The sequence below is a fragment of the Aythya marila genome, assembly GCF_965140915.1.
Source record: "Aythya marila genome assembly, chromosome: 10".
NCBI lineage: Eukaryota > Metazoa > Chordata > Aves > Anseriformes > Anatidae > Aythya > Aythya marila.
In genome coordinates, this window is record NC_139051.1 from 9438127 (window position 1) to 9457505 (window position 19379).

Here is a 19379-nt window from a genome sequence, read left to right on the forward strand (position 1 = left end):
ACAGGTTCGGGGCAGGATGGATGTGTGGCCCCACGGCCGTGCACGTGGCAGGGGAAGCTCGGAGGAAGGGAAGGGCCCTGCTCAGCCGGGCTCTGACGGCACAGGGCAGTGACCGGCCACTGTCCTTGGCTACTGTAGTAAGGAGAGAGCGGGAAGGAGATGAGCTGATAAAGAGCCATTAGCACGGCCCAGCACGTCTGTATCGGCAGGATCTTGCCAAGCAAACCTGATTTGCGTGGAGGAGATCACAAGTGACCTGATAAAGGTGACTGTAACAGGATCTCTGGCCTTGAAACGCGAGGTGTAAGCAGGAGGGAGGGATCCCCAGTCCCCTCCGAGGGACCAGCCTGAGGGCTGCCCTGACGTCCCACCAGAGCCACGGTGCCCTCAGCTGCCCCACGGCCGACAGCTGGCAGCGCCTCGCCTGCGGATGCCACGGCCGGGGACAGCGAGCTCGGCTGTGGGGCAGGGAGCTCTGCCAGCGCCTCCGTCACCAGCGCTTTGAAGCTGCCGCCTCGAGCCTGCGGCCCCGGCTCCGGCAGCACTGGGACAGCGCTGGGAGCACCAGCAGCGAGCTGCGTGGCTCGGGGAGCCGCAGGGGAGGAGGCAGCGCTGGGCTGAGCGTTGGAAGCACTTCAGTGCGCTCAGCAGGCGGCCGGCGCTTCCCAAACATCCTCGGGAGCCGAGCACTTTAACCAGCTCCCTGCCCGAGGACTTCGCCCTGGCTCCCCGGGGCTGACTCACCCGGGCGCCGCGGCAGCTCCCAGCTCCCAGCTCCCAGCTGCTGCCGGTGGCACGGGGAGGAGCCGCTGCTCGGCTGGGTGCCGCCGCCGTTAGCGCCGGGTCAGCGCTCCGCCGGCACGGCGGCACACACCGGAGCCGGCTCGCCCGGCGGAGAACAAGGGCGCTGTGTTCAACCAGCCAGAAGGGATCCAGGGGGAGGCTGCAGGGTGGGCAGCGGCTGGCGGGGAGCTGGGAACTGACCTGGAATGAGGGCTGCTGCCCGTTGATAGAGGTGGTGCTGCTCTGGAGCATCTCCCATCCACATCCAGGCATTCCTTCGGGGAGTCTGGGTGACCCCCGGCCTCACAGGGGGGGAGTCGGTGGGAAGAGAGAGCAGGGGCACAGCAGGGAGGCCACCCCGCAGCGTCCCCACGGGGCTGGGAGCAGCAGCAAAGAAGAGCCGGACACGCTGGGCGGTTCTGAGCACCATTTTACTGAAGGGCTGGACACCTACGAGGACTTCATAACAAAAAGTTCACTTCATTTAAGAGAAAAGACAGGCTGCTTTTTGTCCCGTTCCCTCCTAAGAGTGGAATAACACCAACGCTGTCTTTTCGCTCAACAATGCCATTCCAAAATATACAACACCGAGAGCGGGGCGGCCCGGCCTCATATCGAACATTAAATATACCTTCGGAAACATTCTACACAAACAAATGAAACAGTAAAAAGTTCACTGGGGAACAAGATGGTCAGTCCGTGCGGGTTCACCATACAAAAGTGTGGAGCTGGCAGCAGCAGCCTGGGCACGGCCGGTGGCTGCTGCCCCGTGTCACCCGGGGCTCCCCGGTGCTGGGCACCACCAGCGGCTGTGCTGGTGGCACTGGTCTGGGCTGGAGAGGGGCGGGGTGGTGTGGAGGTGGCTGGTGGAGAGGAGCTCGTGCTGACCTGGAGCCCCACGTCCCGGCCTCTGCGCCAGGAGGCTCCCCGGGAACGCTGCAGCTTTGTCCTGTTGCAGGGTTTGGGGTTTTGGGCAGACCGGGGTGCACTCCCCAGTGCCCTGCTCTGCAGGCCGTGCCCAGGGAGGAGGGGAGGTATTTCGGGGGTAGCTCTGCAGCACCCGCTCTTTTGTAACAGCCTCGAGTGCCTGGCCGGGGCTGTGGGAATCAGCAGACTCTCACAGGGGCTGCCTGCGGGCGACAGGAACCAAAAGGGCTAATTAAGACAACAAGGAGAGTCCCGGAGGATAATAAGGCCTTTAAGGGACTCCCCAGGGGCGAGGCCTAATCAGCCCTGCAGGGGAAGTCATTTCGGATGCTCCCGCAGGGAACAGGGCTTCCAGAGGGCAGCAGCCCCGAGAGCGGGGCCAGCTCCTGGGCGCTGGGGACGAGGACAGCAGAGGCTGCACAGGGGCAGCCCCAGGTTCCCCGGGGCCCGCAGCTCCCATGCTGGCACACCGCTGCAGGATGGGCAGGGACAGAGCTCAGGAGCCAGCCAGGAAGAGAAGAGAAGCTGTCGCTTCCCCGCAGACACACCGAACTGCCCGGCAGCCCGTGCCCCACAGCACGAACGGGGCCAACCTGGCTGGGCCCCGGAGTGATTCTGCCCCTGCGGTGCCCTTCGATGGACTCTGTGCGAGGAAAACCCGGGTGAGCGGCAGGCTACAAAAGAGGAGTAACAAAATAATCCCCTATTTTGCGGAAAAGTGCTTAAGAATTTCTGTACAGGGTCGCTACTGCAGCTGGCTCTCGGGGGGAACGCAAACGGCTCGGAAGCAGCAGCGCCGCGCTGCGCGGCTCGCAGGGAGGAGGCCGAGGAGAAACGTCTCCAGCTGAAAGCAGAGGCAGGGGGTGAAATGTGATCACAGTGCACACGAGCTTCAGAACATGTCCAGCAGCGAGCAGCGGGATCTCAGCCCGGTGTCTGATGTCAGCTCCCCGCTGGACAAGCTGCTCTTCCCCGCGGACCTCGCCGGCGGACATCTGGGGCACGCAGGAAGCTGACGGGCCTTGTCTGCTGGAGGCGAAGCAGAAACTCGCTTCTTGGCAGCTGAACAAAAGAAGGATGGACTCCCACGAACTCGGCCTGAAGAGCGGCCCTTTGACCGCCTCCTGGCTGGCTGCTGGCAGTGACAGTGGCAGGAAGGCAGGTGGCAGGAGCGCTGTGCTGCCTGCCCAGCTCTGGGCTGTCAGGGTGCCCGGAGCAGCGCGGGTGAGGCACCTGGATGAATGCGAAGTGAGTAACGCAGCAGCAGGTCTGAACAACCCGCGCTCGGCACGCACCAGGACACTCCAGGCAACGCATTTTCCTCGCGCCACGCCGCTACCGGGCCCCGCCAGGCAAATGATCCCAGTGTTGTCACAGTAATTACGGGTGGAAGGGACCTCTGGGGAGCTCTGCTGAGGCCAGCGCTGCCTCGGGAGCTCAGGGCCCGGTGCTCTGCCTTGCTGATGTGCAGAAACACCAAAAGAGACCGCGCTGACCGCTGCCAGCCCCCCAGCACAGCCCTAGACACTTTGACCACTTGCCTCTCCCTGCAGAGGCCTGGGAGCAGAGCGGGGAGGCAGGGAGTGGCACAGAGGGGTGAGGAACAGGAGGGAGGCGAGGGATGGACCCAGACAAGTTGGCTTCAGGTTCAGGCTTCCCGCTCGGGCTGTGTTCAGCCCTGCTGGTGAGCAGCTGCTCAGCCCGGAGGAGCCCAGGCGCCCCGTGGGGATGTCTGGTGGTGCACGGAGAGGCCCCGGGACAGCTCCAGGTGCCCTCGTATGGGGCTGGGAGCGGGGAGCCAGCAGAGCAGTGGGACCACAGGGCCCTCCTCAGGGCACCGCCAGGAAGAGAAGCTCTGACGTGAGCCTTCAGGGGCTGGCATGTGGGAGCGTGGGAATGAGAAAGGCCCGAAGGGATGGGAACAAAAGGGACAAAGCGATTTTTGGCCGGTGAACAGCGCCGGAGGGTCCGTGCTCATCCAGCACCGTGTCAGGAAAGGGAACTCTCTGCCAAGGCATTTCAAGACACGGGAGCAGGAGAAAATATTCCCTCCTGCTCCGCAGCCAACCAGCGGCATTCACAGGTCAGCCTCGAACACTGCGAGTTACAATCCCTGACAGCAGCCCGGAGCCGAGCGCCTGATTCAGAGCCTGCCATCGCCTCCCGCAGCGAGCCTCCACCAGCACTGTGCCCCGGGACACCAGCTCCTCCGCCCTCTCACAAATCTCCTCTCTCTCCTCTCCCTGCCTCAGGCTCGCTCTCCGAGCTGGGGATGAGGCACCGACCCCTTCTGTTAAGTGCTGAAATCCGGACAGGTGCTGGAGAGGAGCTGACACGCAGGGAGCTGCAGCTTCCCAGAGCTCATCCCTTTGGCCGACGTGCAGAGATTACTGGGTCAGACACCTGGTGCTTTGAGCTGGGAACGAGTGGATTACTGCCCTGCTGCTGCGGAGCCCTGAACACCACGGGGTGCGGGGCCAGGCCCCCTCCCCGAGCTGCCGGGCTCCGCAGGGGCTGTGCAGGTCCCCACGGGGCACCCCAGCTCCACCCGAGCTTGCACACCCGACCTCCTCCAGTGTGTGGTCTGTGTTTTTTGCCTCTCAGCACAGGCAAAACCCCTCAGCAGCAGTTTGGGGTGCCTCCTGGGGACGGGCAGAGCCTTTGCTGAGCTGTCCCAGCTGCCTCACGCCTCCCCGCAGCACCCAGGGGGCAGCAGAGCCGCTCTCCATCCCCATTCTCCCTGCTCCTGCTTCGTCCACACCACCCGACACAAAGAAACTCTCCACGCCCAAGTGCTGGTCACTGAAGTGCTCCTCTCAACGCCTCTGCTCTGATTCGGGCCCAAACATCCCCCTGGGATAGCGGTGGGACGCGTCCCATACATTCAAACACTGCGGGTGTCTCCTCTCCCAGCCCCTGGAACCTGCTCCCGACGCGTCCAAGCAGTTACAACACGGGCAGGACTTTTTGGACAGCTCTGCTCAACAACCCCAGCCCTGAGGCTGCCACAGGCACAGTTCACATCCTACGTTCACAGCGGGGGCACCGGAGGGCGGACCAACACCGGGTTCTTTGGAGGGAGATCCCCGAGGTGATTCCAGAGCTTCTGCTACCGACGGACGGAGGAGGCACCTGGAGGCGCCCTGCAGACCTGCAGGCAGCGGCCCAGGAACGCTCCCCCACCTTTTAACGCAGAGGTAATACCGAAAGTATGATTAAAACTACACTCACTATCAGCTGGTAATTCTGCACGTTGCTTGGCATTGTCAGAGACAAACAAGTGGCTGCGATCCCGCCCGCTGCCGAGCCGTCCGAGCGCGCCCAGAGCAGGCTGTCACCACACGGACTCACAGCGAAATCCTGGCACCTTCAACAAAAGACTGGCTGACGGGAAAGGGGAACAAAAGCTCTCGGACCCGACCCCGCAGGGAGGGAGGAAGTGCATCGTCCCACAGCTCCCGGGCTGTCTGCACACGTAGGGGTGTGTAGCTATATAGATCATAAAGTTAGAAAATTTGATCAAAATAAAACCAGTAAATGTACAGCTTGAAAAAAGAGCGTTATCACAGTGCATCCATGTCATGAGAAAGTCACGTGTCCTGCCCCTGCGCGAGCGCACAGCCTGCCACGTTCAGAGGAGAGCCCAGAGGGGAAAAAAAAAAGCGAGCTGCTCGGCTCGCCGCGGGGCAGGGGCAGCGTCCCGCGTGCCTAAACGTGGTTTTGTGCTGGTGCAGTCAGTTCTGCGCGGCAGGGCGGGCAGGAGCAGCACGAGCAGGCTGCTCCGTCCGCAGGTTAGTCGGCGTATCCTCACCAGACACCAGAGACCCAAAGTCGCTCCCAGCCTTCGCCCCGCTCCGGTGTCAGGCTCGTGTGGAATTACTTTACAAAAAAAGTGACCAAGTGAAAGCGAATCAGGGGACGCTGTGAGAGTGGGACAAGGGCTGAATTCGGATCACGGGGGACAGGTTGACTCGAAGAATCTTCTGTGCTCTCCTCCTCACTTCGTCGTCGGAAGAAGAGTTGCCCACCTTGATGGCCCGGAATTTCAGCAGGTTCAAAGTGCTCTGAGCCCGTCGAGACTTACTTTGGACAGGAATGGCGTTCGACCTCTTCCTCTGCGGTGCTTCCCTCGCCTCGGCGGCTCGTTTCCTCTTCTGCCCGACAGTCTCCTGGTAAGTGCTGCCATCCTTCCACTCCGTTTTCCGCACCAGGGCTTCCTTAGCTCTGATTTTCAAGGCCTTGGACGGCGGCGCCACGGCGCAGCCCTGGGACGAGCTGCCCGTGATCCTCCCGTTCAGGACCCCCGAGGCTTTGCAGGCGTTGCTCTCCTGCAGCACTCCACCCTTTGGTCCCTTCAGAAGATTGAAAGTGAGGGTGGCAGAAGCGGGGGCTTTCTTTACCAAACGCTTGTACCTCTTACCTTTCGGTATTTTAGCCGCCTTGCCCGAAGGGAACTGCCTTGGCGGGCCGGAGGCCTTGAGGAGTTTAAGGTCTGAGGGCGAGATCCCGAGAGGCCCTCGCGTCAGCTTGGATTCCAGGCGCGAGGCGGGGGTTTTCAGCGGCACCAGAGCCTCCAGCACCACGGAGAGCCTCACCGCGGGGTACACATCGGGGTACATGCTGGCAGGAAAGCCCACAGCCGAGGCTTTGGCCGTGCCGGATCTCGTCTGCTTCAAGGAGCTCAGCAGCAGGTTGGTGGAGTTCCCTTTAGAGACCGGCGGGGCGGAGACTTTGGGAGGGCTGAGGGGGAGGCGGGTGGGCGACGCGGGCGCCTTGGCCACGGCGTTTCTGGCTGGAGTCCTCGGGGGATCGGCGGCGCAGCCGCGCGGCGCGCTCTGCTCCGTGTGGCTGGGGGTGTCGGCGGTGCACGAGCTGTAGCCGTACACATCCTTGCTCCTCAGGATGGTGGGCTGGTAGCCCTCCTCCTTGAGGCCCTGGATGAAGGCCACCAGCTGGGTCTCCGTGTCGGAGAGGTCCTTGGACATGGGGTTGAAGACTCGCAGGGCCTCCTCCAGCACTTTGTGTCCCGCGGAGGAAATTCGCGACCAGGAATGGACAGCTTTTTCTTCCGCATTGCTCACTGCAATATTCATGGCATTAGGCAATCGGGCGCTTCAAAAAGGTCCAAATTACTGGAAAAATAACCCTCGACACCTCAAAAGGAGAGAGAAGACAGTTAGCTGACAGCAACTGAAAGCAGCTCACATTTTTAAGCAGGGACCCGAAAGCATCACGCCCAGGCTTTGGCTACTCACAACCAGCAGGCTGGAGGCTGTGCTTAACTCGGGCTGGCAGCAAGAAAGCCCTGCCAGGCATTTCTCTCTGCAGTAAAACTCAAAACTTCCCTCGCAGAAATATCCTCAATCCCAAGCCAAGATTTCAGGCAGTCCCACCTCGCCACCCCAAGGTGCGGGGTTCTGGTGGGTAGCTCAGGGAGATCCGCAGCCCGTTTCCATCTGGGAGGGACGCTCCTGGCCTGCAGCGCACGGCTCTCACCCTGCCCTTCCCTAAATCCTTTCCCCACACACATACTGAGAACACCGCGACCGAGCCACGTCTACACTCCCACTGATGACCTGGGAAGTGTGGGCACCTCAGCGCTGTCAGTGTCAGATTCAACCTCCCAGCTCTCTGATTCTGCTCAGAAATTGATGGCGAGTCCCTGCCAAACGTGCAGCAGCCTTCCGAAGAGCAGAGCTGGAGCTGTTTAAGGCGTGCTTCGCTGATGCTCCTGTGCCTGAGCAACGGCTCACAGCTCGCCGTCACAGCAAGCTGCTGCCAGGAGAGTAGGAGGTAGGAAGTTCGAGTGGGGCAGGCACGGAGGAAACAGACATCGCCAGGGCCGCCTGCACAACGGCCCGAGGGACAGCGCTCGGATCGGGTTCCTTGGCATGAAGCAGCTGGGGCAAAGCACCAAGTGCTCGCAGAAGGCAGGGCAGCAAAGAGCGGGGCTGTGTGGTGCTGTGGCTGAGGTTACACACCTTTACCTTCATGGGTACCTCCCAAAGAGCATGGAGGGGGCAGTGAGCAATCCCTGCCAGTGGCACGCTGATGGTGTTGGAGGCACGAGTGGAGAGGGCAATGTGCAGGGGAGAAAGCTGCAGTGGCACAACGAGCACCTGAGCAGGGCGAGGAACTGCGGGCACCCCGTGTTCCTGCCAGAGCAGCAGCTGGGGAGCGCCCATCAGGGAGCAGAGCCCCGTGTTTCTGTGGGCTGCACTGAGAGGGAAGCTACACTACCCACAGCTCGGTAGCAGCCAAAAGGAGAGGCAGGAGGGGAAGCACAGGTCAGCAGGGGGGTAAGAGCCTCCGCATGACAGACTAATCTCAGTCAAGTGTTCTGCGGACGTCACAGCAGGAGAGGGATTTGGGGGAGGATAACGCGGCTGCTTTGCAACACTCAGGGTAACTCCCACAGCAGGGGAGAGGCGCTCGGGCAGAGCTGGGCTGTTGTCAGCAGCTGGCGAGGGCTGCCAGCTCCACAGCGAGCGGGGGCAGCAGGCACGGCGGGGCCGGCGAGGACACAACATTTAATCCCAGCCCGTCAGAGGGGGAGAAGCCAGCAGAGAAGCCCAGCTGACAGCACAAACTCAGGCTCTGCTGCCGGGAGCTTCGGGCTGTGCGAGCCCAGGAGCGGCCGGGACGAGGCGTGGGGTCAGAGGCGGTCACGGCCACACGGCTCCCGCCCGTCCCTGCAGCCCCGCTCCGTGCGCTGCGGGTCACGGCAGGGAAGATGCCAAGAAAAAGGCAAACGCCGAGTTGCACTGCCCGCGGGGCGGCACGCCTGCCCGCTTAACGCCCCACCGGGGACCTCTCCCAGCCGCCAGAGGGGCGCAGCCGCCGCTCAGCCCCCGGTACCGGCAGCAGGCAGCGGGCAGGGCAGGGAGGCGCCCCGGGAGCTCGGCGGGGCCGCCCGAGGGGGGCTCCCGGGGACGGGCGGCGCCTGCAGGGCCCGGCGGGGGGGATGCGGCGGGGACGCCCCGGGCCCGGCCCCCCCCGCTCGGCCCCTACCGGGCCCCGGAGGGAGGGGGCGGGGAACGCAGCGGGGCGGGGCCCGCACAGCCGCGGCTCCGCCTCGACAGCGGCCGGGAGGAGCTCGGCAGCGCCCCCGGCCGGGGAGCGCGGGGCCCGGCCCCAACCTACCGCCCGCCGCCACAGCCGCGCCCGCCTCCGCCGCGCCGCCGCCGCCGCCGCCGCCGCTCCAACATGGCCGCCCGCGGAGCGCCGGAAGCACCGCCCACTTCCGCTTCCGCCTCCTCGCGAAGCCACGCCCCTCCCGCCGCCGGTGCGCGGGGTGAGGCCACGCCCACCAAGCCCCCCGGTAGGTGGGCTCAGGCCACGCCCCCTCCGCGCGCCCGGTGCGGGGAGGGAGGGGGTCGGCCACGCCCACCACCGTGGCCACGCCCACCGCGCGGCGCGTGCCCGGTTGCCATGGCAACGCCCCCTCCGTCCGGTGCCGGAAGCGGAGCCGCGGTGCCGGTTCCGGTTCCGGTGCCGGTGCCGGTAGCGGGGGCGATGAGCGGGCGGGCGGGGCGGCGGCGGCTGGTGCTGCACGTGGACATCAACAACACCGTGCTGCCCGCAGACACCGTCACCGGGCACGGCCCGCGGGAGGCGATCAACAGCTTCCTCTGCACCGCCACGTGGGGGCGCGACGGGAAGGGCGGTCAGCGCCGGGACACCGGGACACGGGGGGGGGGGGATGGGGAATTGGGGAACCGGGGGGCTGCGGGCTGGGGGATTGGGGTACGGGGAGGCTGAGGGACTGGGGGAACTGGGGTCTGGGGGACCAGGGACTGGGGAACTGGGGGGTAGGAGGAATGGGGGACTGGGCAGACTGGGGGATCTGGGAGGCCAGGGGTACTGGGATGCTGGGGGACCGGGGTACCGGGGGGCTGGGGAATTGAGGTACTGGGGGAACTGGGGAGACTGGGGAATGGGGAATTGGGGTACCAGGATGCTGAGGGACTGGGGGAACTGGGGAGACTGAGGGATTGGGGACTGGGAGACTGGGCAGACTGGGGTGCCGGGGAACCGGGGGGCTGGGGAATCAAAGTATTGCAGGGGTGGGGAACTGGGGGGTCTGGGGGATGGGGAATCGGGAACTGGGGGGCAGGAGGACCGGGAGACCGGGGAACCAGGGCCCTTGGGATCAGCCCTGCGAGGGGTAGCAGCACTCCCGTCCCCTCTGTCCCCCGCAGGCGAGTGGCAGTGGGTGAGCGACCGCCCCTCTCTGCGAGCCCCCTGCCCCGACGCCGTCAGCTACCACTGCCGCTACGGCCGCGACCCGGCCTTCACCCAGGGGGGCGCGGGGCAGCGCTTCGGCGGCCTCCACGCACGGTACCTGCGGCTGCTGGCCTGGCCGGGGGAGCCCCACGAGGAGCTGTCGCTGCGGGACGGGCAGGGCGAGTGCTACCACCTCCTGCTGCCCTCCTTCTACCGCCTGCTGGACGCGCTGCACCGCGACGGCCGGGCCTTCGCCGTCGTCTTCAGGACCTTCGGCACCGACCTGCCCCGCGCGCTGCGGGCGCTGCGCTGCGCCCTGGATGGGCAGCACCCGCAGTTCCCTGCCCTGCGGGACCTGGCGGTGAGTGGGACTGGTGGGAGGGGGTCTGGTGGGATTGGGGAGGGTCTGGTGGGACTGGGGGGTTCTTTACCCCAAAAAAGGGTGTCTGTGGTGCAGCAGGAGCCCTGCTGGGTGGCAGCCTGCTGGCAACGAGCAGTGCTGAGGAGCTGCAGAAGCCCCCTGGTTGTCCCTCAGCAAGCTGAGAGCGAGCAGAGATGGAAGCGAGGGGAGGGAGCATGGAGATGGTCGCTCGCATCCCTTCCCCGGGGGGAGGAAGCTCTCCAGGCTCATCTTCTCTCCTCGCTGCCATCGGGTGTCTCCACCCTGCTGCTCGTTATCTGTGACAGCTCGGTAACGGTCTGTTTGCTTTGGAAACCTCTCACCTCTCCCCGCAGCTCTCTGTGGACCTCACTCCCGGCCAGATACGCTGCAGCAAGCGAGAGGTGGTGCTGAGGAGGGGAGCGGAGCGGCTCACCACCCGCGAGGATGGGAGGAAGCTCTACGACTACTTCAGCTCTTTGGAGGGAGTTGGAGGCTTCCAGGACCACTATGACTGGTGAGACGCAGGGCAGTAAGGGAGTGGGTCGGGCATTTTCCTCTCCCCTGTGATTGTCCTGGCCTGAGCTAGCTCCTAGTCCTGAGGCCGTTAAGTTGCTGTGTCCCCGATGACTTCCACACTCCCCGTTTTTGCCTGCAGGCAGACTGGTGGTGCTCTTGCGTCTCTCCTCAGGTCTCCATCCCCTGGTGTGCCTCTTGCTTTTCTCTGAACGCCCCCAGATTCGTCCCCTGGCTGCCAAATGCTTCCTTTTTCCTAGGAGGCAGCAGTGGGCAGAGGGTCAGAACCGTCTCTGCCTCTCGTCCCATTTCCCTGGCGCTCTCAGTGCCCACCCTCCTGCCTTCCCCTGCCTCCCTGACGGCTCGCCGCCCCGCTTGCTGTTCCAGGTGGGCCAGGAATCAGTTCTCCTCGCAGGGCGGGAAGCCCCTGTGGATCGACCCCCACGATCCCAGCGTTCACCACATCTTCATCGACGACAACATCCGCCTGGACGACACGGACACCATCGTCCGTCCCCAGGTAGGCGGCTGAACGCGTCCCTGCTTTTAGGGCAGAGACGTTTTGGTCCCGTCACGAGAGCACAGAGTGGGACCGAGGCTTCCCCCTGGTGTTGCTGCCCCCCAGGAGCCTGGGGCTGCCTGGGGGAGGCTGGAAGTGGCCGAGCACAGAGCAGCAGGCGAGCGCTGCCCGTGCTGCTGCCAGGCTCCTGCGTGGGGTGAGTCATCCCCGCTCCCTGCTGGGGCTGCATGGCCGCAGCCTGTCCTGGCACCGCGTTTAAACGGCAGTGCCTGTGGTGGGGCAGCACAGGAGGAAGCTGCAGCAGCTGGGAAACGGTCTGCAGGGCACCTGGGGCACGCAGGAGGATGGCGCAGCTGGTCGGATGTTCGTTTCCATACCAGCACGGTCAATTACTGGGTCTGTGGCTGGTGACAGGAGCTGTCACTGCCCAGAGCAGCGCTGTTGGAGGCTTTATCCTGTGCCTGGGCTGCTTCAGGTGAATTAACGCGGGAGGCTCTGCTGAGAGGTCCCTGCCTGCAGCAGGCAGAGAGCAGCTCGCACGGCTCCACGCGCTGCGGTTCAGCCTCAGGCTGCCTCCCTGAGCAGGGAGCGCTGCCTTTCACCAGCACGGCCGGGTCAATTGGGCTGCTGGGCTCGGGGCAGCAGGGAAGATAACCTCAGGGCTCCTCTGGCACCAGACCAGCCAGGTGGGATCAATTTATCTTGGCAGCACGCAGCCCGTTCTGGCAGCAGGCTGTTGGCAGAGGCTTTCCTGGGGCTGGCCGCATCACAGCGCGGTTTTCTTCCACTTGCCTGGTGCAGCCTTTTCCTCGGGGGAGTCCCAGCCACGCGTCGTGACGAGCTGGTTCCGAGCCAAAAGAGCCATCTGGGAGGGAGGGGACACCCAGAGAAACTGCATCTTCTGCCTCTGGAGTGTAACCGGGACCCCTGCCCTCTGCCACCAGCTCGCTTTGCAGGAGACACCGTTAGCTGGAAGCCGAGCAGGGAGGCAGGATCTCCCCCAGCGGGATGTGTGCGCTGCTCCTGGGTGCTGTGCTCATGCCAGGCACAGCCCGCAGAGGCTGCGGGTGCTTTTTTGCTCTGCTCTCCCCGCAGGTGTTCTCAGAGCGAGGCAGCAGCAGCCCCAGGTGCGCCCCGACCTCGGAGCTGTACGACGTCTGCCTGGTGCGGACCGACCTCCTGGAGGCCATCACGGACGAGGACTATTTCCTCCGCTGCGTGAGGAGGTGTGAGGAGAACTATGACCGCTACCTGGCCCGCATGGGGAGCAGCTCCCCGAGCCAGCAGTGCGATGGACAGTGATGGACAGTGATGGACAGCGATGCCTCTGTGCTGGCGGGGCCAGGGCTGAGAGGCTCGGGAGGGGACGTGCCCTGCTTCCTTCCTGCTGCACACAAAGTCCCGGGCTGGGCGTTGCTTTGAGCCGTCCCCTCTCCTCTCCGACGTGTGCCGTGTCCACTCCATCCTACCGGGAACCCCCGTGCCCAAACACAAGTGTCCTGGGAGCTTGTGTGAAGGCAACCCTGGAGGGGGAAACTGCTGTCCTTCCCTCACAGCGGTGTGGGAGCTCTCTGCCCCTGTGCCTGCTCCTGGGCTAAGGTTGGGGCTTTTTGTGCCCCTCTGCTCGTGGGGCAGGGCCGTGGTGCTGCCCCGCACGCAGCCACGCTGCTGTTTGTCTCCGTTCCCACTCCTGCATCCTACAGGGGCAGCTGGTGTGGTGCCGGTGCCCCGGGGAAGCACGGCGTTACCTGCTCGCAGCGCGGTGTTCTCCCTAGCAGTGACACTCCCTGCCACTTCCACCCGATTTTAAAGCAAATCTCACCCTGTTCCTGCTGTGAGTGCCCTTCCTGTGCGGCCAGGGGATGCACCTTTCCCTCCGTGTTTGCTCACGGAGCTCAGCGAAGTGGGGAGGAATTTCCAGGCGGTGAGGGCACAGGGGAGCCCCCCCTGCTTCCCTCCAGCCTTGGCCACCCCCCTGTGCCCCCCAAGTTTGGGCCGAGCCCCGGGGATCCCCTTGGGGGCGAGCCCCGGTGCGGCAGCGAGCAGGGGGGCTCCGGCTCCTTCCCCCCGGTGCCTCCCTGGCGCACGGTGACCGGGCAGGGCGCGGCGAGCCCGGTGGCCCCGGGGCGGGCAGGACGGTGGGAGAGGGACCCGGGGGCAGGTACCGGGAGCGAGGGGGGGGGGGAACGGGAGCGGGCGGGCGCGGCGCCGCCCCCACCGGCAGCGGGCGGACCCGGGGCGGGCGGCGGCGCGGAGCTGCGAGCGGCGGAACGGGCGGCGAGGTGAGCGCGGCCGCGGTGCCTGCCCCGCTCCCGGGCTGCGGCGGCGGGACGGCTCCGGGGGTGCGCACCGGGAGCCCCGGGAGGAGGCCGGGGCGGGGAGCAAGGAGCCCCGGGGTGCGGGAGCCCCGGGGGACGCGAACCGTGCGCGCAGGGAACCCCGGGGTGCGGGGGGTGCACCGGGAGCCCCCCGGGGTGCAGGGGATGCGCTGGGAGACCTGGGGAGAGGGAGAAGAGACTCGGGGGGACCGGGGCCGTGCACCGGGAGCCCCCGGGAGGACGGGACCGTGAACCGGGAGCCCTGGGGAGCGGGAGGGTGGGCGGGTAGGGGCTGGCCACCGGGAGTCCCCGGGGTGCGGGAGCCCCGTGGGGTGCGTGCCGGGCACCGGGATCCCAGCAGCAGAGCACCGTGCTGCTCCCGGGGCTCGCAGAGACACCGAGCTGTCGGTGCCCGGTGCTGACCCCTCCGCTCTCCCCCGCAGGAGCCCGCTGGGAACCGGGCCAGCGCCAAGCCGAGCCCCGCCGGCACCGTGGGCCGGATGGGTGGCACGGCGGGGCCCGGGGACCCCCCGGGCGGCTGAGCCGTCCCATGGCGGCGGCGGGCGCGGGCGCCTTCGCGTGGCTCTCCTTCCCCGCCATGCCCACGCGGCGCGTCTACTGCAGCGCGGCGCACCGCGACGGGCAGCTCTTCGTGCTGGGCGGCTGCGGGGGCAGCGGGCGCGCGCTGGGCGCCGCCGAGGTGCTCGACCTCCCCACCCAGCGCTGGACCGCGCTGCCGCCGCTGCCCACGCCGCGGGCCGGTGCCGCCGCCCTGGCCGTGGGCAAGCAGATCCTGGCGGTGGGCGGCGTGGACGCCTCGCAGAGCCCCCTCGCCTCCGTCGAGGTCTACCACGTGGATGAGGGCAAGTGGGAGAAGAAGGCGGCGCTGGCACAGCCCTCCATGGGCATCGCGGCTGTGCAGAGAGGTGGGCGATAGGGGACGGGCGCGCAGCCGTCGGGCTCTGCCCAAACTTCACCTCCGAGCCTCGACGCAGCCCGTGGATGAGGGTCTCGTGGAGAATGCGCGTGTTGGCTCCTGGGGTGGGGGCGTGATGGGATCGCCCCGGGGCAGGGGGCCAGCGGGGCCATGGTGGGCGCGGGCAGGGGTGCCGGCGGCGGCGGGAGAGGGATTTGGCAGCATGGCTGTGTTGCCATGGTGTCTCCAGGGAGATGGTGCTGCCGAGGATAATTAGAGCCGATGGCCTGGTGCCGGGCTCTGCGCCGGGCAGCTGGGGCGGGCGAGGGGTCCGAGCGGGGTCAGGGCACTGCCAGCATCAGGCCTCACCGTGCCCGCTGGCCCCGGCCACCCCGCAGCGGTGACCGGGAGCCCTCCCTGCCTCACCCCCGCTGGTTTCACAGACGGTGCCGTCTACGCGCTGGGGGGAATGGGAGCAGACACCTCTCCGCAGGCGCTGGTCCGCGTCTACGAGCCGGCGAAGGACCACTGGCAGCCCCTGCCCTCCATGCCCACCCCCTGCTACGGGGCATCCGCCTTCCTGCAGGGCAACAAGATCTTCCTGCTGGGTAGGTGGGCGAGCCGAGCACCCCTCAGGGCTGCCCCAGTGGACGAGGGGGATTTCCCCCGCAGCCCCCGGCACACCCCAAGCTCTCTCTGTGCACGCTGTACCACGGCACTGCAGCTGGGCCTTGCTGGCGGTGCCGGCTGCCCCTCGGGGTGCCGACAGCCCCAGAATCTCATCCGTGCGCAGGGGGCCGGCAGGGCAAGCTGCCCGTCACCGCCTTCGAGGCCTTCGACCTGGAGACGAGGAGCTGGACGCGCTACCCCAGCGTGCCCAGCCGCCGCGCTTTCGCCGCCTGCGCTGCAGCCGACGGCGTCTTCTTCAGCCTCGGGGGGCTGCAGCAGCCGGGGCCCCACAACTTCTACTCCCGCCCCCACTTCGTCAACACCGTGGAGATGTTCGACCCGGTGCAGGGTGAGCCCCGGTGGCGCGGATGGTGCCTGTATCACGGGGTCTGGGGGGCAATGCTGACGGCCTCTGCCCTGCAGGTGCCTGGAGCAAGCCCAGCCGCGCCATCCGCATGAGGGAGAAGAGAGCCGACTTCGTGGCCGGCTGCCTGGGAGGACGAGTGGTGGCCGTGGGCGGCCTCGGTAACACCTGGGGGAGCCGTGTGGCCGCGTTCCCTTCCCTGTCCTCTGCAGCACGTTGCTGACCGGTGCCGCAGCGGTGGGGAGACGGGCTCTCGGTGCATGAACACCTCTCATCTCTCACCTCCTGCACAGCCCCGGGGCTGCACAAAACCACAGCAGTGCTGCTGCATGCTCAGCAGCCTCACAGCCCCACCTCTGTCCCTCCTGTGCCTCCCAAGTGTGGGCAAAACTGGGAGACCCTACTGCCCCTCCAGGGGCTGCTGGTGCTCCCCACAGGGCTGCTTTTGCCCCACAGCTGCGTTTCCCCGGTGCTGTGCGCCGCATGCTGGCTCAGCCCGGCTGTGCAGGGCTGCAGCGCCGCATCCCTCTCCCGAGGGAGCTGGGGAAAGGTCAGTGCTGCCATTCAGCGGCGGGGACGCTGTAGGAGAGCTGCCCGGGGCAGTCGCAGCACCCAGACACACGGCCAGGGCTTGGGGCACGGCGAGCTGGTGGCAGGGCAGGAGGGAAGGCGAGCGGTGGGGTGCCGGCAGCCATCACCCTGGGGATGCTGCTAATCCCGCTGTGCCCCCGCGTAATTACCACTGAGACTGCAGATCCCCTGCTGCGGAGGGCTCGCGGACCAGCTACAATTAGTGGGATTCAGCTGGGGCATTAAAAGCCTCTGAGCAGGGAACGGCAGAGCCTGGGGTGTGCGGGGAGGGGCTGAGGCCGTGCCTTCTCTTGCAGGGAACCAGTCGTGCCCCCTGGACTCGGTGGAGGGGTTCAGCCTCTCGCGGAAGAGGTGGGAGCCGCTGCCCCCCATGCCCACCGGCCGCTGCTCCTGCTCCAGCTGCTCGGCTCCCGGCCTGCTCTTCGTCATCGGCGGGGTTGCGCAGGGCCCCAGCGGCGCCGTCGAGGCCCTGTGCCTGCGGGAGGTGCCCTGAGAGAGCCCCCACAGCCCGGGGAGCAGCCCCGGCGGAGCACCAAGTGCCTGAAGACGGGGACAGGGTGTGCGTGCGCCCGTGCAGGGGCGGCTCAGCTCCGGGCAGCCGCCGTCCCGCGACGCCGGGCGCCGCAGCGGCCACGGTTTCTCACAATGCATCCGAAATCCCTCTGGGCTCCCGCACCGCCGGGTGCTGCCGCTGCCCCACGGCAGAAGAGCCCGGGGACAAATCCTGCTGTCCCGGTGCCTGGGGAGGGCCGAGGCCGCCGGCGCGGGGAGCCACGGAGGCAGGGCCGTCGCCGCCGTGCCGCCCCGTTCGGCCCCGTGTCCGTGCCGTGTGTGTAGCAGTGAGTGCTGTGTCGTCGTAGACCCAGTCGATGTCTCATGTAGCGCAGAGGTGCCCTGTAGCTCAGTGCCTAGGAGGTGACGTAGCACCTCGAATAAATGAAACACGTGCGGTTTTACCCTGCTGCCGTCCTGTTGTCCTGCTGCGGGTGGGGATGTGCTGCAGCCCCTTGGGAAAACCCAAGGGGAAGCCCGGTGAGCTCTTCCCCAACAGGACCCTGCACCGTGGGGCAAAGAGGCTTCAGGGGGTGAACACAGTGGCAGAGAGAGGAGTTTTATCGGAGGGAGCTGGTGTGCAAGAGAGGATGGGATGAAGGTGGCTGTTGGAAGACTGAAAGTGCTGCTGAGAAATAAGAGGCTTGGCAAGAGAAGAGACATCCCCTACATGAGACAGGTCTCTGCTGCTACCCGTGGGACTTGCGCCCTGCTGCCCAGCTTGGGGTGCTCCTCCAGCTGCTCCTGACCTGGCTGCTGGCTGCCTGGGGTGGCTGCTCTGGGGCCCGTGGTCTCACCCTAGCACCAGCACACTGGCTGGAGCATGGTCTGGTGCCTGGGGAAGTAGGAACACCACATTTCCCACTTCTTGGCATCAGGATGGGAAGGTGAGCTCTGTGCTGATGTCCCAGATCGCTCAGCACCGTGGCCCTGCCTGAGCCTTATTGCTTTTGGCTCCATGCAAAGTCACGCACCCCAAAGCACAGAGCAGCGGCCGCAGACACAGCCGAGGGATTTGGTCTTTTAATGAGATGGCATTAGAAAGATCTCACAGGTCCGGGTAAATATCAAGTGTGAATGCCTGACCTTTTGGAGAAGACGGACGGTGTGATCCTCGGGTGGGTAGCACAGGGGGAAACAAGCGGCCAAGGCACCACAGAGCGTGACAGCAGCCAGGGCAGTGCCATACCCGGCTGTGCCATAAGCCAGGGCACCGCGTGGGAGATGCTGGGCACGGGTCAGAGAGGAGCTGCCTGCCTCTGTTTCGGGAGGATTATCCTGGGATACCTGGTACCTCGGCTGGAGTATCCCTGCATCCACCTCTGGAGTTGCCATAGAAACCACAGCTGTGCCAGAAGCAGCATCAGCAGGGGCCCTGAATGCGTGATTGAGCTGTGCCTCAGCAGCGGGGGGCATGCGCTGGCAGCTGGACAAAGTCAGCAGCTTGCACTGTGCTGGGAAGTCTGGGGGCTGGAAAGAGAGATCCCATCCTCCAAGCACAGCACAGGGGGGCTCTGGCCCTCTCCTGTGAATACTGCAGCAGCATCCCATTTTTACAATACCCCTCCTACAAGCTTAGCCCTGGTGGACTTTTTCTTCCAGGGGTGCAGGGAGGGGACAGCCGTGGTACCTCTCCTCAGCCTGCCAGCCCTTTCCAGAAGCCACTGAGGCTCGTAAGAACTTCACTCTCACAACTTTTGTTGTGTGGGACCCTAAATCATGGAGTTGCATTGGAGACGCAGACCTGATTAATGAGCTTGTCCCGTGGGAGCATCGCATGGACAGGATAAATCAGGCGCTGAGTCACCAGCACGCTGACAGTCCTGCGCACCTCCTCTGCAGCGTTCCCTTCCAGTGACAGGGGGCTGTGCAGCGGGCGCCGGTGCCTGGCACTGTTTTTTCCAAAACCAATGCTGTGAGAGGGGTAAGCTATGGCTTGGGAGCACCTCACTGTCATGTGTCCCTGCTCTGGTGACATTTCCAGTGGCAATGGTGCCAGCCTGGCAGGGCCAGCAGCCCCTGCTCTGCAGAGAGCTTCTCTGCTCTTTTATTAGCACCCTTGCCTCCTGCATGTTTCGGGAGGTTGGGACACGTCCACCCACTGCAGCTCCATGTCGCTTGACTGTTTCACTTGAGATAAACAGAGAAAAATCCGTGACCTATTCTAAAAGCTTGGATTGCTCCTTCTTTTCTGTCTTCACTTTTGGGTACTAGACCCGGATCCCAGCCAAATTAGGAGAAGAGAGTGGCCAGGACAATAGCCAAGGACATCTTGGGATGGATGGAAAAATCTTCAGGCAAAAAGGCAAAACGAACGATGGCCTTGACTGCGCTTAAGACTGACACATTATTAACTGAAGAGCTCATGTGAGCTGCTAATTAAATACTAACGAACGAAAGAAAAACAGTTGAGGAATGTACAAGATATATTGCTGTCTATCTCCTGGCATGTTCTTTTAATTTTTACTAAATGAAAACCTTCAAGTATCTGGCCAAACTCCCTAATGCTAGAAGCTGTTGCTACAAGCCAGCACCAGGCAACACTGCAGATCTCCACAGAGCTCTGCTACGGACGGGGGGAGAAGGGGACTGGAGCTAGCTGTCAAACCTATAATTAA

At 65.1% G+C, this 19379-nt stretch overlaps 3 protein-coding genes across 5 annotated transcripts; 2 read left to right on the forward strand and 1 right to left on the reverse strand.

The window, feature by feature from the left end:
- Positions 1-1196: 1196 nt before the first annotated feature.
- On the reverse strand, positions 1197-8937 carry CCDC71 (coiled-coil domain containing 71). Of its 2 annotated transcripts, none has more exons than XM_082768268.1 (2): positions 8854-8937; positions 1197-6864 (listed from the first exon to the last, which is right to left on the reverse strand). In XM_082768268.1, the coding sequence occupies exon 2, from the start codon at positions 6801-6803 to the stop codon at positions 5622-5624; it is 1182 nt and encodes a 393-aa protein (XP_082624394.1). In that variant the 5' UTR covers positions 6804-6864; positions 8854-8937; the 3' UTR covers positions 1197-5621. The 2 variants fall into 2 exon arrangements, with proteins under 2 accessions (XP_082624394.1, XP_082624395.1); XM_082768269.1 differs by lacking the exon at positions 8854-8937 and adding an exon at positions 7698-8843.
- Positions 7436-13133, forward strand: LOC309881906 (uncharacterized protein; the record flags this gene model as incomplete). The annotated part of the gene is made up of 7 exons (XM_082768465.1): positions 7436-7496; positions 8531-9031; positions 9218-9376; positions 9912-10297; positions 10672-10832; positions 11219-11351; positions 12447-13133. 7 exons carry the CDS (start codon positions 7436-7438, stop codon positions 12651-12653), a joined length of 1608 nt encoding a protein of 535 aa, XP_082624591.1. The 3' UTR covers positions 12654-13133.
- Positions 13134-13553: 420 nt separating this feature from the next.
- KLHDC8B (kelch domain containing 8B) lies at positions 13554-17154 on the forward strand. Of its 2 annotated transcripts, none has more exons than XM_082768264.1 (6): positions 13554-13633; positions 14113-14595; positions 15029-15197; positions 15379-15603; positions 15678-15779; positions 16506-17154. In XM_082768264.1, the coding sequence occupies exons 2-6, from the start codon at positions 14220-14222 to the stop codon at positions 17044-17046; spliced, it is 1413 nt and encodes a 470-aa protein (XP_082624390.1). In that variant the 5' UTR covers positions 13554-13633; positions 14113-14219; the 3' UTR covers positions 17047-17154. The 2 variants fall into 2 exon arrangements, with proteins under 2 accessions (XP_082624390.1, XP_082624391.1); XM_082768265.1 differs by having other exon boundaries at positions 15029-15193; positions 16506-16835.
- The last annotated feature ends 2225 nt before the right edge of the window (positions 17155-19379 follow it).